The 21,999-nt window shown below is 36.6% G+C and overlaps 1 protein-coding gene across 3 annotated transcripts in view; it reads right to left on the reverse strand.

The window, feature by feature from the left end:
- The window catches only part of LOC129748889 (hexokinase type 2), a 127,545-nt gene that overhangs the window by 103,523 nt on the left and 2,023 nt on the right, over positions 1-21,999 (reverse strand). The window contains exon 1 of one of the 3 annotated variants that reach the window (XM_055743672.1): positions 4,897-6,008. The exons of 1 other annotated variant lie outside the window; for it this stretch is intronic. In XM_055743672.1, coding sequence (XP_055599647.1) covers positions 4,897-4,950 — 54 coding nt within the window. In that variant the 5' untranslated portion in view covers positions 4,951-6,008. Of the gene's footprint in view, positions 1-4,896; positions 6,009-21,999 lie in introns of those variants that run through there. One more of the 3 variants, XM_055743671.1, reaches the window with a different exon arrangement.

Raw genomic sequence — 21,999 nt, forward strand, 5'->3', positions numbered from 1 at the left:
TTCATACTTTAACCGAGCCCATCGATCGGATACATAAATAAGTGATTTAGTTAAAAATACTTTGCAATGTACTTTTATAAAATCAGAAACTCTAATAACCTCGAAACAAAATTTTTTTTTTTTATTTTTCTTTTGTTTAAGATAAGGTTTTTTTTAATAATATTCTTCTAAAAATCTCAAATCAATTGACGTAGGTAAATTTTAGAAGCATAAGTAATGAACAACTACAGATTAACAATAAAACAAATAAATTCACGTTTCCTGAAAAAAAAAACGGAACTGAGCATTTTGATAAATCTCTTTCTGTACCTGAAGAAGGTGTTCTCATACTGTACAATGCATTTCACGAAGCGAAAGTTTTTGATACGCAACATCTATTCAAAAGAATTAGTTAGGTTCGCAAACACTGATAAAATGCGAGGAACGAAAAGAAAACATTATTTTTCGAAACAATAAGTTAACAAAAACCAAGGCACCTCGTTAAATCTATCTGAGCATTAAAATGGACTGCTTAAGTAAAGGATAAGTGCTTAATCAGTTTATTTTAAGACTGGACAGAACATCTGCGTTGCAGAAATCCTCATAGATCTTTTTAACTTTACGCTAGCTTTATGTTGGAAGTTGAAAAAAAAAACACCTTTAATAAGTTCATTATAATTTTTCTTCAAAAACTGTTTTTGACGTAGTTTTTCGCGCGAGTCAAATATTTGGTCATTGAACATTGTAGACGCAATCTCAAAAAAACACTTGTCGGATTGCCACAAAATTTTGCACACGTAAACATTACATACTAGGTAGTATCACTGGAAATTTCATCAATTACGCTAGTTTACAAAATTTGAAAAAATCGTGAACTTCATTGACTAAATTTTTAATGTAAAATCGGGCGCTAAATCTAAAACTGAAATTCAAATAAATCTCAGTAGAACAGTTTTTGAGTTATGTTCCAAATATAAAATTATGGAAAAATAATAAAGTACTTGAACTTATATTTAAATATCTCGGACTACATAACACTAATTAGAAATATCTTTTCTGTATATTGAGGGTGAATAAATTAGCTATCGATCATCTGAACATCACTTCTGTGTATGATCAACAGGATTGTTGATAGTAGAGAAGTTTTGATATCGAAAATGATAATAGAAATACATTTTTAGAGAAAATTTTGTTTAATCGACAATTTTATACTCAATGGTAAAATTTTAAATCTCTGATTTTCTATGTACCGTAAATTTAAATTAAAAACAAAGATTTCAAGTGGTATCTTATCAAAATCGGTTGAAAATTGAGGTTATGGTTATTTTACTAAAACAGTAATATTTGCATTTTTGAATAATTTAACGAACAATCTTAATATACGAAGAATTCAAGTTGATAAATCTCACTCACTCCAAGTAAAAATTGATCATTAGCTTACCAGAAGGTTACCTGCCAAATTTCAGAAAGATCTGACCATGGCGAAGAGGTGCTTGAGTCTCAAGCGTAAATGAGATTCAGAGGTATTTTGCTCGGAAAAAAAAAACAAAAAATACTGTTTTTTCAATGATAACTTTTTTCTTAATTGACTGAATGCTTTTAATGAATAATTTTCTAAAAGCCTTAACTATAAAAATATTCCACTCTAAGACTCCAACAATATTAAACTTAAAACTAAAAATTTATTGCGGTTCGAATATTGTATTTTTGCCGCAAACTTTCGTCTAACTTGTAGTGAGTAAATTTTACCCATTGCGTTTTAGATGACAATTTGCGGCCAAAATACAATCTTTGAACTGCAATAACTTTTTTGTCTTGAGTCCAATTGTATTGCAGCCTTGAGATGATATATTTGTTTTAGTTAAGGCTTTAAGAAAAATATTCATTAAAAGCAAACAGTTAACTGATAAAACAAGTTATCAAAGAAAAACCAGAATTGTTTGCTCCTTCCGAGCATAATACCTTAAAATCCCATTCACGTTTGGGTCTCAAGCGACCCCTCCCCATGGCCAGATCATACTGAAATTTGACATGTGACCTTTTGGTAAATTATTGATCAATTTTAACTAAGTGCGAGTAAGATTTATCATGTTTAATTCTCCCTATATTAAGATTAGTACACTGCGATTCGTTAAATTATTCAAAAACTAACTGAATTATAAAAAGTATTTATTTAAAAAAAAATAGTTATTGTTCGAAAAATATTTTTATACCAGCAGTGTTGGTATAGGATCATTAAACTAGTAAAAAGTTTGTAAGTGATATCATTAAGCCAAGCCATAATGGGTAAAGTTTTTACGGCATCGAAAAATGTTAAAATTTGTACATTTATTGAAGGATTTTTTAAAATTTTGAATGAAAATGAAAAACTTAAAAATACTAGTTTTAAATGTGAAAAATAATGTCATCATTATTTTGTATTCATTAAAATATAGCTCTATTGTGTCTAAAATTCAAAATTATATCAGTGCTGTGGTATACAAATGTTGCATCTAACCCGGCTCTTGCGTGATGCCCCGTTTGACGGTACTGATTTTTTTAAAATAAATTTCTTGAACAATCATGTTAAACACTATTGATTTGAGTCACAAAATAATAAAAAATCCAATAAAGTTAGATTTAAAAAAAAACTAGCTACATCAAAATTAACAAAAAACAATGCTTGGAAGTCTAATTTTTTTTTAATGTTGCTGATTGGCTTCGAAAAGAAAACATAACTATTTCAAACAGCTTCCCATCAGTTTGTTCTATTTTTGTTGTTGTTGCAAATCACCGGGATTTTGGGTTATAAGAGCACCTGTATCCGTGGTCTATTCTTGGGTCTAATTCATACAAGAATTGGACCAACGAAAATAGATCCAATACAGTGAAAAAATTGCAACCCCACTCGTGTTCAATTAACTGTCAAACGGTTTAGAACTGCGTCAAATTGGATCCAAATCTCATCAGTTTTGGATCAATCCCTATACCGATCTATAAAAATTTGAGTTGGAATTGGTATAATGGACAACGGGTGCGGTTGCTTTGGTCGGAATGTTGGTTTAAACCGGCTTTTCGGACCACGGATACAAGTTAGTTAGTGTTGATAAACTGATTTTATTTCTACTCTCCCAATCTGAGAGAATCATCGGAATAATCAAGTTAAAAAAAGTTTCAAAAATATTCTCAACTTTAAAATCGGTTCAAGTTGCACCTCAAAACTTTTTTCCATCTCTTCTGTAATTAATGTAATAATTGATTAAGATATTTACACAATTGTATCCATTTTAGGTGTTAAAAAATCAAGTTTAACACGAGCATTACTTATATATTTGTCGATACAAACCCGTTAAGTCCCTAATCCTAATTGATTGATTTTCAAAACTTTAAAACATGTTCAGAATCAGACATAAAATGCCGAGGATCAGAGGGTTGAGATTGCAATGCAATGATGCTTTAATGAGTCATTTGAATTTTGATTTTCTAAAAATTACAAATAATTCGGAAAAAAAAGGAAAGATCTAGCTACCCAGCAACTTCGATGCACGTTTAGTCAAAAGTAGCTTTTGAGAACTTGAACTGATCAGTTGGTCGCCCCTCGTAGGTCTTAAAGGCCACCCAGAATATTTAAAAAAAATATATATCTAGGCCATAAGTAGCATCTTATGAAATTAGTGTGTATTGCTGAAAGATGTGTCTCTCAAAATTTTGACATTTTTTTACGAATCTTTCCAATCTTCTTTCAACAATTTATTTTTCCAATTGACTTATAAATTAATTTTCCAAACGATATCCTTCAATGATCAATTTACATTGTTCATTTGCAGCCTATGTATTTACCATAAAATGATTTCATAACAACAATCTTTAATGTCGTAATGCTGTCTTCATTTCTCCATATCGGCAGCGCAGCTATCGGGAAAGCACTCCCACGCCAAAAATGGAAAGTGAAAAGCCATGCAGCGCCACATAGACACATATTTGCTTCAAGAACTTTTGTGCACATACACCAGCAAAGTATTTTTTTTTTCATTAAGGAAAATAGGAGAAAACCCGAAAAAAACTAACTGACGATATAAGCGATCTATTTACAAGACTATACAGTAAAAACTGACTTTGGGTCGAGCACCGAGTCAGTGTAGGGGTCGTCTGTGTCGAGACATTGCTTTTGGGGATCCATTGATTTTCCATCATATGTCCACCACAATTCTAATAACGTTTTCCTTTCCTAAACGAAGGAAAGCTGTATGAATTCATTGCCGGTTTCGTTTGCTGGGGAACAACAAATCAACCGACACAGTTTTGTGGGTCGGGAAAAATTTGTGTATGACGCAATCCCTTCTGGGTTGGTTTGTCATTTCCCGTCAGTTTTTCTTCGCTCGTCTATTTTGTTTTAAAATTTCAACCGTAGCCTGCTTGTGTTGTGTAGAACCAAGCCGAGAAATTGAACATCAGTCACCGACACGGTAAAAATATGTCCTGGAGACACAGAAACTGCGCAACTGTTGACGAGCCCCTCGGTTGTCATGTCGTAAGAAAGCGAGGAAATTTTGTTCAAAACAATCCCATAAAATATAACTCGGGTAATATGAAATGGATGCAATTTGATTTTGAGCTTTATGCGAATTAAGAAAACCACTTCAAGTTGGGTTTAAGTCGATTGGAAGGAATTGAGCTCTGTTGCATCAGCACTATGAATGGGTACACGACTGATTCAATCTGCGGGTGGGTATTTCTCCAAAAGTCGAAAACCACCTTTGCAAGTCGTCCTTCAAAAATAGCTACCAAGGTCAGTGGCGTCTGAGGCGACTGGTGGCAACTGAACTGGTTGTCGAATGATTTTTTTATAGCTCAAGTGGGGATTTCCTCTTTAATTAGTTATTCTGGGATTCCTGAGGGATAACCCAAGGGGTTTTTCGAGGTAGAACTGGTACTCACTTCTTTGCTGACTCGATCCACCTGCAGGTTCATGAAGGGTTTAACCAAATCCATTTTGCTTTCCTAGGGGTTTGCTGCTGCTCCTGGGATGGTTCGGGTTATCTGTTCCTCCGGTTGGTATCCGTTTTATCCGATTTCTTGATGGGATTAAACACCTTTCTGGGTGAGCACTTTGCCGGAGGCACAAAGTTAAGGGTGATTCCTGGATAGATAGATTGATGGCACACACGCACTTCACCGACTCGACTCGATTTCACAGGTATCACACTCTAGAGGAGCGCCTTCTAGTTGCCGCAAGGTTTAGCTCAGCACTAAACAAGCTTTTTTGCGAAATGCTATTTCCTGATGTATACAGACTACAGACAAGCAACTCCCCGTCTATGGTGGGCTGCCACACAAAACACACCGTTGGTTGCGTTCAGTTCAGTCGATTCGTTTCACAGATTGTGAGACCGTTTCGTTGATTCCACTATAATTCTACCTTTTTTGCCTCCGACTGAACCTAAACAGCTCTATAAACTATACTCTGTTGTTATACTCTACACATATATTATACTTATTGAACACACGATCGCGATCCGATTGATGATAAACGGCGTATACAAGTACGTCGTACAGCCAGCCAGCCACACTTGAGGAGGAGAGAGAACTCTAATTTGCTTGGACAAAGAAAATATTTATATTTTGATAGTGGCCGCACAGGTTTAACCTTTCCTGAACCGTAACAAACCCGAGCTCAGATCCTGTCACGCAGTAGTTGGGAGACGAATTTTATTGATTACCTACGATTGCACTCACAGAAACAAAACCAGAAGAAAACGGAATACAATTTTTTTTTCTGGGGTAGGGTAACTTCTTACTTATCGCGACTGATGCACGAAACACGTCCGATACCAGATATCGACTAGGAGTAACTAAACTGGGTAAATACTTCTCGATAGAAGACCCGGCGGCAGCAACGAGTGGATGGATCGGTATCGAAAACAACTTGCTGCAACCCTCTAGAGCTGAGCGAGAATTCACCGAGCCAAGGTACGTGTGTGGGAAAGTGAATTTCGATGGAAAATTTGTCCAGGAAGGTCACCTTGATGACGACGACGACGACGACGATGACAGCGACGACTATACAGTGTGTTACGAGAAGACGGCCAGAAACTGTAACGCGCGCGATGTCGTCTTGTGTTGGAGAGCGCCAGCTAGCTAAAGGGCGCACACCATCATCGAACACATGCTTCTCAGAAGAAAACAACAACAACAAGAAAAAAACAGTCCGCGCTATTCAACATAAACAGCTCTTCGGATCCGATATCCATGTGCATTCTGGCTGGCACAGTCGATATGGGTAGGTACCTACTCACACTAGCAAGCAACAGCACACGCGGTAAGAGAATTTCCCGCTTTTCCACTTCAGACAGAGTCCCTCCCCCTCGAAATACCCATCAGCCAGCAACAACAACATCGTGAGAGAGTGAGAGAGTTCCCAGCACAGTTGAAGCGATAAACGATCGACCAATACATGGGAAGTTTATGCTGCTATAATATAATACCCAGCGGTAACATACGCAGCATAAAAGCTCTCGACAGAGAAACACGCTTGGCAAACGCTTCGATCTACATTGACTGTAACTTATGGACGTTTGAGCATAACGACGTTTATCACCGGTCAAGGCAGCATAAAATCGGGTGACCAGAATGCTTTGAAAACACACATCGCACATTGACAAAACATGTATCAAAATATTTTTTTATTTTTTCATAATTTACCAAAAATAGCTGATTTTGAATCAATTTTATACTTCAATCAAGGATTCAGCTCTGATTGAAATATTTTTGTTTCAGATAACAACGTATGTATGTATGTATGTATGTTTGACCCACCAGTGGCTGATAGGTCTCTCGACCCGAGGCGGTACGGGAAGTCTCGATCGCACATTCAAATATTGTTCATGCTTAACTCATCAACAATAATTGCATTACAACCAAGGGGTCCGTTACCACTGGCTTGGGACAGGTTTGACTCATCTTACTCCCTTCAAACTGTTTGAAACAAATAAAGAATACTGAAAAGGTACCTAAGTATCCTCATCAGAATTCCAAATTTGCCGAGATACTCCGGCTGGCTTGAACCCACAATCCATTGTATATCAGTCTTCCGATCGTTCAATGTCCTGTCCATTCCCCCCTCTTATCCCCAATAATAGAGTTAAGCTATTTATAATCAAAGAATTTTAACACATTTTTAATCATGTTTTACATCTTACCTTATCACCATTCAAAATTCCCATTGTACTTACCTCAACACCTCTAAAGTTAAAGGATACTTATCATTATACCACTACAGATTTCAGGAGTTTTTAAGCGGCCCACGACGCAACGATGTGCGTCAAACCTTACTGCAAATTTCTAATGCCAAGGACCAAGAATCCATCCAATATAATACACTAAAATGTGCTAAAATGCTACTTTAAAGTGCATTTGCAATCTACATCATAAAAAAGCAACAAAGCAGGCATAGAAAACAGATTCCACAAGTAGCATTTTCCAAATAAAACCTGAATATTTCTGTCGGGTCAGCTTCAAGCCACGAGAACAACATTGATCTTTGAAATCTTTCTCCAGGAATCATTTAAGAAAATTAGAGCACACATTTTCGGGACCCCATCGAGCACTACTTTAATACTTTGCCAGGGCGTCATTTCTTCCTCAGCCTTCATCTCTGCATAACCCGAAAAGCAAAATTCAGTCAAAGTGAAGTGCTTTTATATTCCTGCCCTCAACGCCTTCCAAAAATTCACTTAACCCTTCACTCATTTGAGAAACTTCGTTCTCCACTATTAAAGACGTTTTCTCTGTACGAATGATGATCACATTGCCCGGGATCATAATTATCACACTTAACAACTAACTGTTTTTCCAAAGATTTTTATATTTCTTCACTAAATATTCTAATTAAATCAAAACCTGTCACTGTCAGCAACGGAAATAAATTCGTATTCGCAGTTCAGTACACACCTACCCGAGCACAACAAACACATCTTAAAACAGTTGCATCAAATGCGCATCAGTTCCCGTGATTAGCTGGTAAATTTTCCTAATTTTGTCCACCTTTTTCCACCTGAATTAGATTAATTTTCTAGAAAATTTTGAAGAGCGCAAAAAAAACGCGTTTGTTCCAAAACGATCAACGCCTACTTCTCCATATATTTTTGTTTCAGATAACAACGGTTAAAATAAATAAATTTATCCATTTTTGGAAATTTGAATAAATAAGGTTATAAACGTTATTTTGGTATATAAGATTACTTGGCGAAACCGCCAAACGATTTGACTTACGGATTTTAAAATATCTAAGATACAATTTTTTTGAAATGTTCTTCAAAAATTCGTCAAAATTACCGTTTTTTTGCTGGTTTGGGGAAAATTAACAAAAAGAGTACTTCAATAACTTTTTTCTCAGATGTCAAAATCACTCACTGTCTTCGGTAAAGTTGTTTATTGAGTTAAAACCTTATTTTTAAAATATTTTTAATGTTCTACAGTTTTGCCAAATAGTGCACACATTATTAAGCAATTGAATTTTTGTCTGTTATCAAAAGTTATCTCGAAAACAGCTGATCGAGCTGATAGTAAAACTACATGAATATTTGAAGCATTCCAGAATTATTCAAAATTAGCTCTTAAGAGCTCTGCACCTCGAAAAAATATGAATTTTGTTGCCTTGTGTTCATTAATCATCTAATGCCCAACGCTGCTTTTAGACGAAAAAAAATGGATGCAAACTTCGAGTTTATCCATTTTCTTAGAAAAAACAAACCTACAAATTGTCCAAGTTTACCCTACACACCCAAATAAGATTTTTTCAAAACCACTAATACAGTATAAGTATCAATTGAATTGAAAATTCTACAAATGCACTGAAATTAGAAACTAGCACATGTTTGACGGAAATTTTAAAGAATAGACTCGAGATTAAGCTTGGTACAATATTGAAAAAAATTGACTGATAAATGAAAACGGCCACAATTGGAAGATGATCCTTATAAAAAAGTCACTACACATTTGGAAGATCCTCATAAAAAAGTCACAACACATTGACACAAGATTGAAAATAGCTTTACAGTATGTTGACCGAATATTGACAAAAGACTTTCAGAAGCTTAGTGAAACATTAACGAAAGATTCAAGGTAATCACACAAAAAAGCGCAGAAATTCCAAAAGGATAAACTTTCACGTAGAATATGATTTGTTAATTCAAAACTAACTCAAGGCACATTTGTTTCTAATAAAGAAACATCAAGTAGAATTTTGAAAAATCATTAAAAAAAATTAAAAGGTTTTATTAAGTTTAAGAATGCCTCGTAAACTTTGACAAAAGCGCTTGGATTTTTTTTTGTTGGAAACATTTCAGAACTCTTCAGAATACTGTAGAAAATTCATGAGCCAACCTGCAAGAAGGTGGAGATATAACTGAAATAGGTTTTGAAATCATCAACTGATACAAAAATGTCTTTTAAAGGATAATATCTATAAATATGCACACTCTGCAGAAATAACTAGATTTTTGCGATTCGATGGAGTCACTTTTCACAAGCTTTCCTCACATTCAATTCAACCATAAACTTTATCAGCAAGGTAAATGTGACCTGCCATGCCGTTTTTAAAAGTTCTAATACTTTTTGCAATTTTCCGATACAGCACCTATAACATATACATATTTTTCGAAGCTTTTAGCACTTGAGTGTGGTGAGTAAAGTCTGTTTCACATAGAATCTGGTCGCATCTTTTCATTTACTGCAGCGCCCCTAGTGGTCTCATCGCGAATCTATTGACAGTGTTTTGATCCGGATGGTTTGTTTACTTAGTGGTGAAAATTTCATCAAGATTGAAGCAGTCAGTCAAAAGTTATCGACGATGGAACGCGAAAGGTGAGAGAAAATTCTGCACACTCACGTAGAGAAACCGACGTGGTCAGGGGTAAAGATCGCGATATTCCTGAAATATCCATAATCGACTGTAAATTCGGTGCTGCAACGTTACCGGGAGACCCTTACGGTGGATCGAGCAAAACAAACCAGGCGTAAAAGTGGAACATATGGCCGGAAGCTGCGAGCAAAGGTAATTAGATCAGTTTACAATAATCCTGGAATCTCCTTGCGTGATTTGGCGAAAAAGTTCAAGACGAACCACAGTACAGCTCGGCGAATTTGTTTGCGAGAAGGCTTGCGGTCGTATCATGCAAGCAAACACCCCAACAGGACGCTGAAAACAAAACCTGGTTGCCAATACCAGGGCAAGGAAGTTGTACGAGAAAATGTTGACCAAGTACAACGGATGCATTTTGATGGACGACGAAACTTACGTCAAAATGGATTTTGGACAAATACCCAGTAACAAATTTTACCCGTAAAGCGTAAAGGGAATGTTGCGGGTAGATTCAAGTTTGTTTTTGCAGATAAATTTGCTCGTAGGTTGATGATTTGGCAAGGAATCTGTAGTTGTAGGAAGAAGACTAAGATTTTCATCACTGGGGACACAATTAATAGAAATGTTTACAAAGAAGAATGTCTCCAGAAGAGAGTGTTGCCATTCATTCGGTTCCACAAAGGTCCGGTGAAGTTCTGGCCGGACCTGGCAAGCTGCCACTACAGCCGGGATGTCGTTAAGTGGTATAAGGAGAACAAGATCGATTTTGTTGAAAAATGTATCAATCCACCAAACTGTTCGCATTTTCGTACCATCGAGAAATATTGGGCAATAGTTAAGGGCAAACTGAAGAAATGTGACAGAACCATGAAAAAACCCGCTCAAATGGAAAAGTGGTGGAACAAGATGGCGAATGAGGTTACCAGCAGTACTGTGCAGAAAATGATGGGTGGTATCACAAAAAAAGTTCGAAAATTCATCCGAAAAGCTGAATGATTTTTATGTATTTTTTTGCTTAAAGTGCAATAAAACCCCTACAAAATGACATTTTTACTTTTGTTGTACGTTATTTCCTTGCAGAGAAATGATCTATTTCATCCGACCAGATTCTATGTGAAACAGACTTTATTAGTTATCATAATGCTTGTTGCTTTACGAAGTTTACAGCATCGACGTTGCGCAGGTGTGCTTCATATTTAGCAATTATTAACACTAGGTTTACGGAAGAATATATACATTTTTGTTTAAATTCAATTTTTCCTACCAGAAAATGATCAAGTTTTAGCCATATATTAAGGCAAAGCAATCCAGTTCCTTACTGGATCTGAGTAATTTATCCAATTTTGAGCGTGCGAATTTTCCACAATCGAAATGGAAAAAAATAGTGTTAAACCTGATAAATACTTACTACGTGTCTTGAAACGAGTGACATAAAACAAAGTTTTAAATAATTACATTTTTTTTTAAAATTAGCTCAGTTGTAAAGTCATTATTGAAAAATGTTACTTAAGTGACCCAATTTAAAAAAAAGTAACATTTGAGTGACCAGTCTGAAAAAAGTGACAAAGTTATAAAAAAAGTCTCCAACTTCTAGCCCTGTTCTACTCAATATAAAATTATGCCTTCTTATCAATTGAAAGCTCCCAATAGGAACTAATAAAAGTTAGGAAAATAATCTATTCGATTCACCTAGTTCAAAATGTCTCCCAAATAATCCATTTCACCCCCACTCCAACCAAAATTATTTTGCTAGGATTCAGAATTGAAGCGCAATTTCATATATTTCATCCCTTTTCTCTATTTTTCCCTACTATCTATTGATTACTGGGACGTGGCCGGCGCCGTTATTTATGTTCAAAGACAGAGCATCAGTTTTGTACATTGATAAAGAGCCTTATGGTTAAAGGTGGGGATGTGAGTAGTTGATCAAGCTAAGCTAAGCTAAGCTAAAAACTCATTACGTAGAACAGAGATAAGTCCAAAAGATCTAAAATTTGTCAGGAATATTTGAAAATGCTATAGCAACAACCTATATGATTCCGGGGTTGATTTGCGAAAATAAGCTGAAAAGTGAACTAGTATACTGTTCAGTCTGTAGCATAAAAACGCGAATTGGTAATTAGTCCGCTAATTTGTTGTTGATCAATTTATATTCACGCAACATTTAGTATAGTATATATCAGCACTCTTACTTGTCTAATCCCACTTGTTGGAGTTTGTTTATCTGCTAGTTAGCCGAGAATTAAGTGTGAAAATAAATCTGTATACAAAATATTAGCAGGATAATTATTTTTGAGCGGTTTTAATCCGAACTGAGAAGGATAATTAGCAATTAGCATTTCAATGCCAGAATTGTTTTAAAGTTTTATTTTCAAACTAGACGCCAAACAAGTTATTTGTAATTTCGTTGAGAACTTATAGATCAGTTATCCCATGAGCCAACAATGGCTCAGTGTCCTGAATTTTTTTTTCAGAACACTAACGTACAAAGCTGAACGATACGTGCGGTAAGGAATTTCTGTTTAGTTGTGTTATCTGCATGTCATTCCTTTGTGTGTAAGATAACAGTGATGCAGAATTTGGGTCGCATCAAAGCAAAATAGCAAACTGATAAGAGCCGGTAGTAGATGCACTCAGCTGATTGTTTCGGTCGAATATTTGTCCCTAATTTGGAAAGATGTATAAACAAAAACGTGAAAATATAAAATCATTTTTATAATTTCCATGTGATAAAATATTGTGAAAACGATCTGAAAACCATTAACGATTGAGTTTATTTTAAATAATTTCATAGACTGATACAAATCGTAACGGGTGTTCGGTTACGTAATGATGTCAAATGAAAGACATATCGACAAGCATCTACTGAGTACACAACATGGCGTGACACTCTTCTATTGCGGGGAAGCACCCCTTGTGACCTTCTGATGTAAATACTGGATAAGAAATAACTAAAAACTAAGAACGTGCAACAATGATCCGCTCTTCATATAAGGTATGCACTCAAACTATTTTTAACAGTTGGTTGAATTAATTGAGATAGTTCCCAATCGAACGGGACCTAAATAAACTTTCGCAACAATGATGAAATTGCTTCCACATTGCTTGAAAAGGTATAAATATTCTTCTCAATGATTTGGTATTGGTACTACTAAAATACTGTACATTCACTAATCCTTCCAAATGGAAATTGGAAGGTCATGGTGACGACCGCGAATTGTGAAACATGTCTAAATGTAGCTGCGGTACATACAGCTACTTACACGCAGCTCTCTTAATACCGGCATGCACCTTCATCCAGCCTATTCGTTCATGGAACTTCGATTTCCTGCCATTCCATCATGACGTCAGCTGTGAATTTACCTCCGTTTTTTTCTTGTTTTGGAGGTGTGTCACGCCACCGCCATTGCGCAAGTTTGTTATCGAGAGGCAGTGTTTAAGTATAATATTTTGTAGGTGTTTATCAAGTTAGTCGATATCAGCTACCCATACTAAGAACCCAAAAGCACACAAAAAGCTCCCCCATGTAATGGAAAGATAACAAGTACATGTATCTACGGTTAAAAATAGTAGAACGTGATCGGCAAAGTTCTACAAATCGAATCAACCGTTATTCGCTTCAAGCTAATAGAATGCAAAACACTCCTTTGAGAAAACTTGTTTGAACAACAACTCTGCATGCCCTCTAGCTTTGACATCAGGAATAACACCAATCATCTGTAAACATTAGAAGGATGCATTAGGGTTATCTTGATTTTGTTTACAGGAAAACAATCGCGACAACAAATCTATTCGCAAACACAAAACAAAACACTCACTAATTATAAGCCAACGTGAAAAGCATTATAATGAGTGTCACCCTCGTTAAATTTTACTAGATGAAGCTTCCGATTGATAATACTGATTTCTGCTGCTCAAGCTGATTGAATTGCGTCTCCATTACTTTGACCCCAAATGGTCCCAGTTCAGAAAGTAATTAATCTATCACAGATTAAACATGGGAAATAATAGAATTTTTAAAGTTAGACTGCTGCATGCTCTGTATGGAAAGCATTCAGCCCTGAATTAGCATAACGAAATTTAATTTTCAATGGGAACACAATTTTTTCATTCAAAAATCATCAGAGATGTACTACTTGTTATTAGTAACTAGTGAACTAGTTACTAATATATAAAATAAACTTTTGATTTTAATTATTCCTTGGTTCTTGCAGTACATTTCATGTGAACAAACCACAAACCTAACTTGTAAATACCCCCGAAAAGATATTCGATGCTGTCCAATTTTTTTTAAATAGGCATAGGGCAACCTTTTGATGCGGCTCTTTTGATATAAAGTTGCGGCTCTTTAGTTCACTGTGCTAATATTATATATATTTTAATTAAATATTTATAAAATTGTGCTTAAGCGATATTTGAGTCTTGTGACCTGGCACACGGAATTTTATAGGTCCAAAACAGAACTTATAAATTGCATCGGCTGCAGGAACAAGCGGAAATGACCAAATGGCTTTTTTTTCTAAGCATCAGCTTTGAGATCAAGATTTCATTTATCGTATTTACATAGTATTCCGTCTTACGACATAACTTGACGAACATAATTCCTAAAATTCACTCGGTCCATGGCAACCGTTCTCCAATTTCTCGGGCACCCCACGTTCGCCAGATCACGCTCCACTTGGTCTAACCACCTCGCTCGTTGCGCCCCCGCTCGTCTTGTTCCAACCGGATTCGTAGCGAGCACCTGTTTTGCAGGACAGTCGTCCGGCATTCTCGCAACATGTCCCGCCCAGCGTATCCGGCCAGCTTTCACCACCTTCTGGATACTGAGTGCGCCGTAGAGTCGCGCGAGCTCGTGGTTCATCCTTCGCCTCCACACTCCGTTCTCCTGTACGCCGCCAAAGATGGTTCTTAACATTCGTCGCTCGAATACTCCGAGTGTACGCAGGTCCTCCTCGAGCAATATCCATGTCTCGTGCCCGTAGAGAACAACCGGTCTAATGAGCGTCATATACAGGTTACACTTCGTGCGAGGGCTAAGTCTTCTCGACCGCAGTTGCTTGTGGAGTCCATAGTAGGCACGACTTCCGCTGATAATTCGCCTCCGGATCTCACGGCTGGTGTCATTGTCTGCGGTCACCAGTGAGCCGAGATAGACAAAGTCTTCGACTATCTCCAGCTCGTCGCCATCGATCGTGACCTTGTTATTACTGGACAAGCGAGTTCGGTCGGTCTCGGATCCGCAGGCCAGCATGTACTTCGTCTTGGACGTATTAATCATTAACCCAATCCTTCCTGCTTCGCGTTTCAGTTTGCGGTAGATCTCCTCCACCGCCGCAGATGATCTGCCGACTATATCAATGTCATCGGCAAAGCAGATAAGTTGACTGGATCCGTTGAAAATCGTGCCCCGCATTTCGCCCACCGCTCGTCGAATAACACCTTCTAGCGCCACGTTGAACATCATGCAGGATAGACCATCACCTTGTCGAAGCCCCCTGCGTGATTCGAATGAACTCGACAATTCACCCGAAATCCGCACACAGCACTGCGTTCCATCCATCGTCGCCTTGATCAGTCTGATCAGCTTCCCGGAAAAGCCGTTCTCGTCCATGATTTTCCATAGCTCGTTACGGTCGATCGTGTCGTATGCGGCTTTGAAGTCGATGAATAGATGGTGCGTGGGGACCTGGTGTTCACGGCATTTTTGGAGGATTTGCCGCAATGTGAATATCTGGTCCGTCGTAGACCGTCCCTCCATGAAGCCGGCCTGATGACTTCCCACGAATCTGTTTGCTTGTGGCGTTAGGCGGCGGAGTAGGATTCGGGACAACACTTTGTAGGCGGCATTGAGGACCGTGATCGCTCGGTAGTTCTCACAGTCCAATTTGTCGCCCTTCTTGTAGATGGGGCATATTACCCCATTTATCATTTCATTTATCATTAAACGTAAATTCAAAAAATAACTGTTGTTTTGAAACAACAGAACTTAAATAAAACTAATTCAACAAAAACACAGGAAAATCATAGTTTATCATTTACAAAAAAGTTGTTCTTAGACAGTCTCTATTTTCTTATCAAACAACGGAACCCTCATCAAATTTTATATTTTAAGCACTGCAATAACATTTTTCTCCTCTATGAAAATAAATCAGTTGAAATTTCCAAAATCTTATTTCGAAAATATTTACAACTTTGACGCGTAAAAATTTAAAAATATTGGAAAAACCACCTCAATCCTATCATATTTATTTGCATTGAAAACGACAACTTTAACGTATCTGAATATTGATACGTCATTAGGCCGGAACAAATTTAAAATCCTTCTTTTGTCACTTGGAGTTGGATCAATGCAAGGAGGGAAAGGGAACAATAAAAAATAATGCAAAAACTAATAAATTGGACTAAATTGTATGAAAGCTTGTATGCAATAAAATTGCATACTATATCATAGCAAAAAACCCACAGGTCAAGTAATTTACTATCGAAAAGTTCAATAAAATGAAGCATATAAAAGTTGGTAAGACTCCCATCTTTCACAATTTGTTTTGTGCTCTTGCCATCTTTCGGATATTCGATAAGTTTTCCGAAATTTTCATAAAATACTTTAAACTTTATTTATTTATTTATTTATTTATTTATTTTTGGAAATTTTGAAAGGGGGGATGACAAAAGAAGAAATTGATATTTGTTCCGGCCTTAGCATTCCAGATTGTCCGGTTTACCCTGGGCCTGCCCAGAAAAAATTGGAAGATGCCAGGTCTAGTCCGGTAGTCCGGATATCGAGGAGAAAGGCTCGATTTTTTCCAGGATTATTCACTATTTTTACGAAATTTCAAATTCTCAACTTGTTTTAGCGTAATAAATTAGCATGATTTTTTTTTAATTGTGAAATAAGATTTGAACGTTGCTGATGGGCTTTGGTAAAAATCATTTTTCGTGTATTTGTTTATCAGCTTTTCTTTTATCTTTTTTGTAAAAAACCTAGATTTTCGCTAGATTTGCCGGACATCACCCGGTTTTGAGTTTATAATTTAGAAACCCAATGCTCGGATTAGCCCGGCCTGGATACGTTCAGAAAAATTCTGGAAAGCTAAACTAAATAAATAAGAGGTTAAAAAATTGATTAGATACATGAAATTCAAACACAAGATTCCAAAACTAAGAATTGAGAATTACCAATTTAAGTTAAACAGTTTTTCAAACTCGAATCAGAATTTAGAATGAATTAAAATTTCAATTCAGAAAATCTATTTGAAATCTTAAACACAGGCTAAATAATTGTTATCAACATGCTTGGCATCGCTCCTCAGATTTGCCCGTTCAGTGTAAGAGCGTGTATTTTTTTCGCTGTGCTCTTCCCAAACGGAGAATCTTTAAAAAAATGCTCCGTTACCTCCAGAGCGACCAAGCGTCCACCCGAGTGTGGGCAAGAGAAGCAAGCAAACTGATGAAGTGCGTTCTCGGTGCAGATAAATTCGTTCGCACTCGGGCGAAAGAGAAGCTTTACAGAAAACTCGGTTTGTCTTCATCGGTTGCGTCTGGATCGATGTTTGGAAGTGCGTCAGAATTTACAATGCAGAACATAAATCTAAATTAATAACGCCGAAGGTAGTTAAGATAGAATGCTGGTGTTTTCGACAACATTGCTCTGTATAATAAAGCGCATATTTTGATATCTATATATATAAAAATGAACTTCTGTCTGTCTGTCTGTCTGTCTGTTCCCTATAGACTCAAAAACTACTGAACCGATTTGCGTGAAACTTGGCATATGTTTTTCAAATAATTTGCCAGGAAGTGCCCGGCCCGGCTACGTACGAAAATAGTTCATACATAAAGCTACATTGGACCTCTTCAACTGATGCACTGTTCCGCACTGCATAGCGGCTTTTTTGTAGAAAACATTCCTGCATTGAAATCTTTCTGGCTTGATACACTGAGCGACACAGCAGCGTCGCTAGAGCACAATTTTCTAGCCAACTCCTTCTCTTTTCTTTAGAGCGAGCGACGTCCACCCGACCGTCAGAGCAACCGCAATCGGGCGCACTCGGCAAAAAGATAAGTGAACGTTGATCGGCTGAGCATTGCACTCGGAAACCGAAATGATAAAAGTGTAATTCGTTCTCTGCTCTGTTCTGTTTGCGAGGTGTTGGACAAGCATGGTTATCAATAACTAAATTGACCCCAAATCAGTTTTTTTTTATAATTATATTGTATGTATTAAACATAAAAATGTGAACCTTTGAATCTTGAACACAAATTTCAAGTGTGATGCGTGCATCCAATAATTACCAAAAGTACGCAAATTTTATCAAAGTTTCGGTAACGGACATAATTTTTATTTATCATTTTCGATTAAGAGTTTATCACCGTTATTTTATTTTTATTAATTTTTTATATGAAAAAACTTAAAAAGTGTCCTTCAACTGATTTTGTCAGTTAAAATGTGCTCATTCTTTATTATTTGTCACGAATTTTCTATGAAGGCTAAAAAATCACATTATTACAAAATTAAACTGGTCACGCAACACCTGCACTTTCAATTTAATTGAACGCACAATACTGAAGAATCACACTTGTCATAAAATGAGATTTAAGATTTTTTTTGCATAAAATTCTGAATACACGTTCGCTTGATGACATGAATTTAACAAATTCTACCAGTTTTCAGGTTCATTGTTTTTGAAGATTTAAATTCGACTACATAAATTTTAGTTGAATTTTACTTCATACTTCTGAATTTTTGAAATGATAAGCTTAATCTAGGGACTGTCTTAAAAAAGCCTAATAGTTTTAAGAAAATTTAATTCTCTAATTTGTTAGTTTAAAATCTTTTCTTTGTCGCATCAGTCATAATTATTCTGCTTTTGTAAAAATATTCATATCTGTATTTTTCTTCGTCATGCAAAGTATACAATTTAACTTCAATTGGATTTAAAGCTTTCTTGACTCGATATTTGCCAACTTATTAAAATTGATATACAATCAAACCATGTTTGAAGTGTTGATGATCTCGATGAAAATCCATTTACTTAATCAGAAAAAATTAAAAATAAAAATCCAAGAGTTAGAACTCTAATGAGTTTAAAGTTATTTCCGTAAAACTAATCTTTATTGATTATTCATGCATTTTTATTTATAACAAACTAGCTGACCCAGTAAACTTCGTTTTACCTTCTAAAGTATAAATCGTAATAAATGTTTAATTTCATCTACACGTCCTTAACTGCACCGTGCTCGTGAATAGATTCATATGGAAATCGTAACAAATAAAGTTGAATTTGTATTGGGACCACCTTCCATAAAAAGTGAGATCCTTAAAACTATTATACAAACCATCTCTGACCCAAAAAACCCTCGGATACCAAATTTCACTTCATTCCGACCGACCACTAATACGTGATGTTGTTACAAAGAAAACGCCTCCATTTTTATTTATAAGATAAGAAGATGTGAAGAAGAGATAACTTTGTATGGGACCCCTCTTTCATAAAAAGTGAGATTCTTGAAACTATTATACAAACCATCTCTGACCCAAAAAACCCTCGAATACCAAATTTCACTTCATTCCGACCGACCACTAATACGTGATGTTGTTACAAAGAAAACGCTTCCATTTTTATATATAAGATAAGAAGATGTGAAGAAGAGATAACTTTGTATGGGGACCCCTCTTTCATAAAAAGTGAGATTCTTGAAACTATTATACAAACCATCTCTGACCCAAAAAACCCTCGGATAACAAATTTCACTTCATTCCGACCGACCATTCATACGTGATGTTGTTACAAAGAAAACGCCTCCATTTTTATTTATAAGATAAGAAGATGTGAAGAAGAGATAACTTTGTATGGGGACCCCCCTTTCATAAAAAGTGAGATTCTTGAAACTATTATACAAACCATCTCTGACCCAAAAAACCCTCGGATACCAAATATCACTTCATTCCGACCGACCACTAATACGTGATGTTGTTACAAAGAAAACGCCTCCATTTTTATATAACAAATACAATTAATCTTGTGGCTCTTTCAAATATGAGGTTTTGAAAATTTGTAGTTTTTGGCTCTTGCGACTCAAAAGGTTGCCGACCACTGGCATAGGGTAACGGACCGATTTTGAATAGCTTCGAGAAGTGTCGATGCTATTCCTTGAAATAAAAAAGTATAAGGTACACCGGGGTAAGTGGGGACGGTTTTTCGTATAGTTCAACTTTAAAAATCATTAAAAAATCAGCAGTGGATCAATTTTGATAAAATTGCATTCAATGTGATGCAGAACATGTTGTTTACAAATGCTGAAAAGATGAGCTTGATAGACGCAAAGCGAAAAAAGTTATCACGTAAATTGTTATGGACCGCTGGTGTCTTCACTTACCCCGCTTTATGGGGTAAGTGGGGACGGTAGATTTTCCCTTTGATTTCTCAGGAAATTTTCAAAAAATTTGTGTTTTCTTGGTTGAATAGGTTACTTTATTACTCGGTCCGTCCAAAATTTTGAAAAAAGTTCATGGTACTGATTATTGTGTTTAATTTATGTTACAACACACGAGATCCGATTTTATCGAAAATATATACTTATTTCAGTACTTTTCCCAACTTTTCATGATCCGAATGCTAAATAAAGCTAAAATCGTCCCCACTTACCCCAGGTAGGGTTTGGAGACAACATTTTAGATTTTTGAAAATAAACTCTTTTTTCTTAATTTTTATTCGTCGTTTCTTGTCCTAACTTGTTGTTTCGAATTCAAGGATTGGTCCAATGTAAAGTTTTTCGTCAAGAGCCAGCTAGTTTAAGAGAAATTTGCGATTGAAAAAGATGCACATCACCTCCACATCGTAGTTAAAAATAGAAAATTAACAAAAAGTCACCGTAAACATCCGCTATTGTCGGAACCGTATCTCTTTTACAGTTTTTGGATAGATTACAAGTAAATTTAACATTCTGCATCAAAAGTTTGAAAAAATTGTTTACAGCATTGTTTTTATAGCCACCGTCCCCACTTACCCCGCGTCCCCACTTACCCCGCGTCTCCACTTACCCCGCGTCCCCACTTACCCCGCGTCCCCACTTACCCCGCGTCCCCACTTACCCCGCGTCCCCACTTACCCCGCGTCCCCACTAACCCCGGTGTACCTTATGTTAAATTTTTTTACTGCTCTCTCCATTCATAGCGACTCGTCACTATGAACGACGACATAACTCGTTTATTCGATAGTTACTCTGGACGGTATGTTGGACCACCCTTAAACTAAATAAGATATTATTTAGAATTTTGCTACAATTTCGACAGGCGATTGGTTTATATGTATCATTTAGTTATCCTATTTATTTTTACCTCGTAAAGGGTGATACGGTCAAGATTTGGTCAATATCAACTTGACGTATTTCTTTCAATATTGCATTTAAAAAAACCTGAACACCCCTCATGTTGAAGGTGTTTGTGTGTAAAATGTTGCTCCTATTTTGATTTTGGAATTCGCATTTCAGTTGTCAAAACGCCGTCCAAGGAAAAAGAGCTGCGTATCAAAATTTTGCTCGCGCATCGCGAAAATCCGAGCTACTCACACGCAAAGCTGGCAAAATCGCTAAAAGTTGCCAAATCAACCGTTACAAATGTAATTAAAGTGTTTGGGGAACGTTTGTCGACAGCCAGGAAGTCTGGATCGGAAGCCGCTGAGACGACAAAGAGAGTTGCCGGTAGTTTTAAGCGAAATCCTAACCTCTCTCTCCGAGATGCCGCAAATAAGCTGGGTGTATCGTCTACAATCGTGCATCGAGCCAAAAAACGAGCCGGACTATCGACTTACAAGAAGGTAGTGACTCCAAATCGCGATGATAAACAAAATACGACGGCCAAAGTGCGATCCCGGAGGCTGTACACGACGATGCTGACGAAGTTTGACTGCGTGGTAATGGACGACGAAACCTTCGTCAAAGCCGACTACAAGCAGCTTCCGGGACAGGAGTTTTATACGGCAAAAGGAAGGGAAAAGGTAGCAGATATTTTCAAGCACATGAAACTGTCAAAGTTCGCGAAGAAATATCTGATTTGGCAAGCCATTTGTACCTGTGGCTTGAAAAGCAGCATTTTCATAGCTTCCGGGATTGTCAACCAAGAAATTTACGTGAAAGAGTGTTTGAATAAACGTCTGCTGCCTTTCGTGAAGAAACAC

The sequence above is a fragment of the Uranotaenia lowii genome, chromosome 2 (genome assembly GCF_029784155.1).
Source record: "Uranotaenia lowii strain MFRU-FL chromosome 2, ASM2978415v1, whole genome shotgun sequence".
NCBI classification, from domain to species: domain Eukaryota; kingdom Metazoa; phylum Arthropoda; class Insecta; order Diptera; family Culicidae; genus Uranotaenia; species Uranotaenia lowii.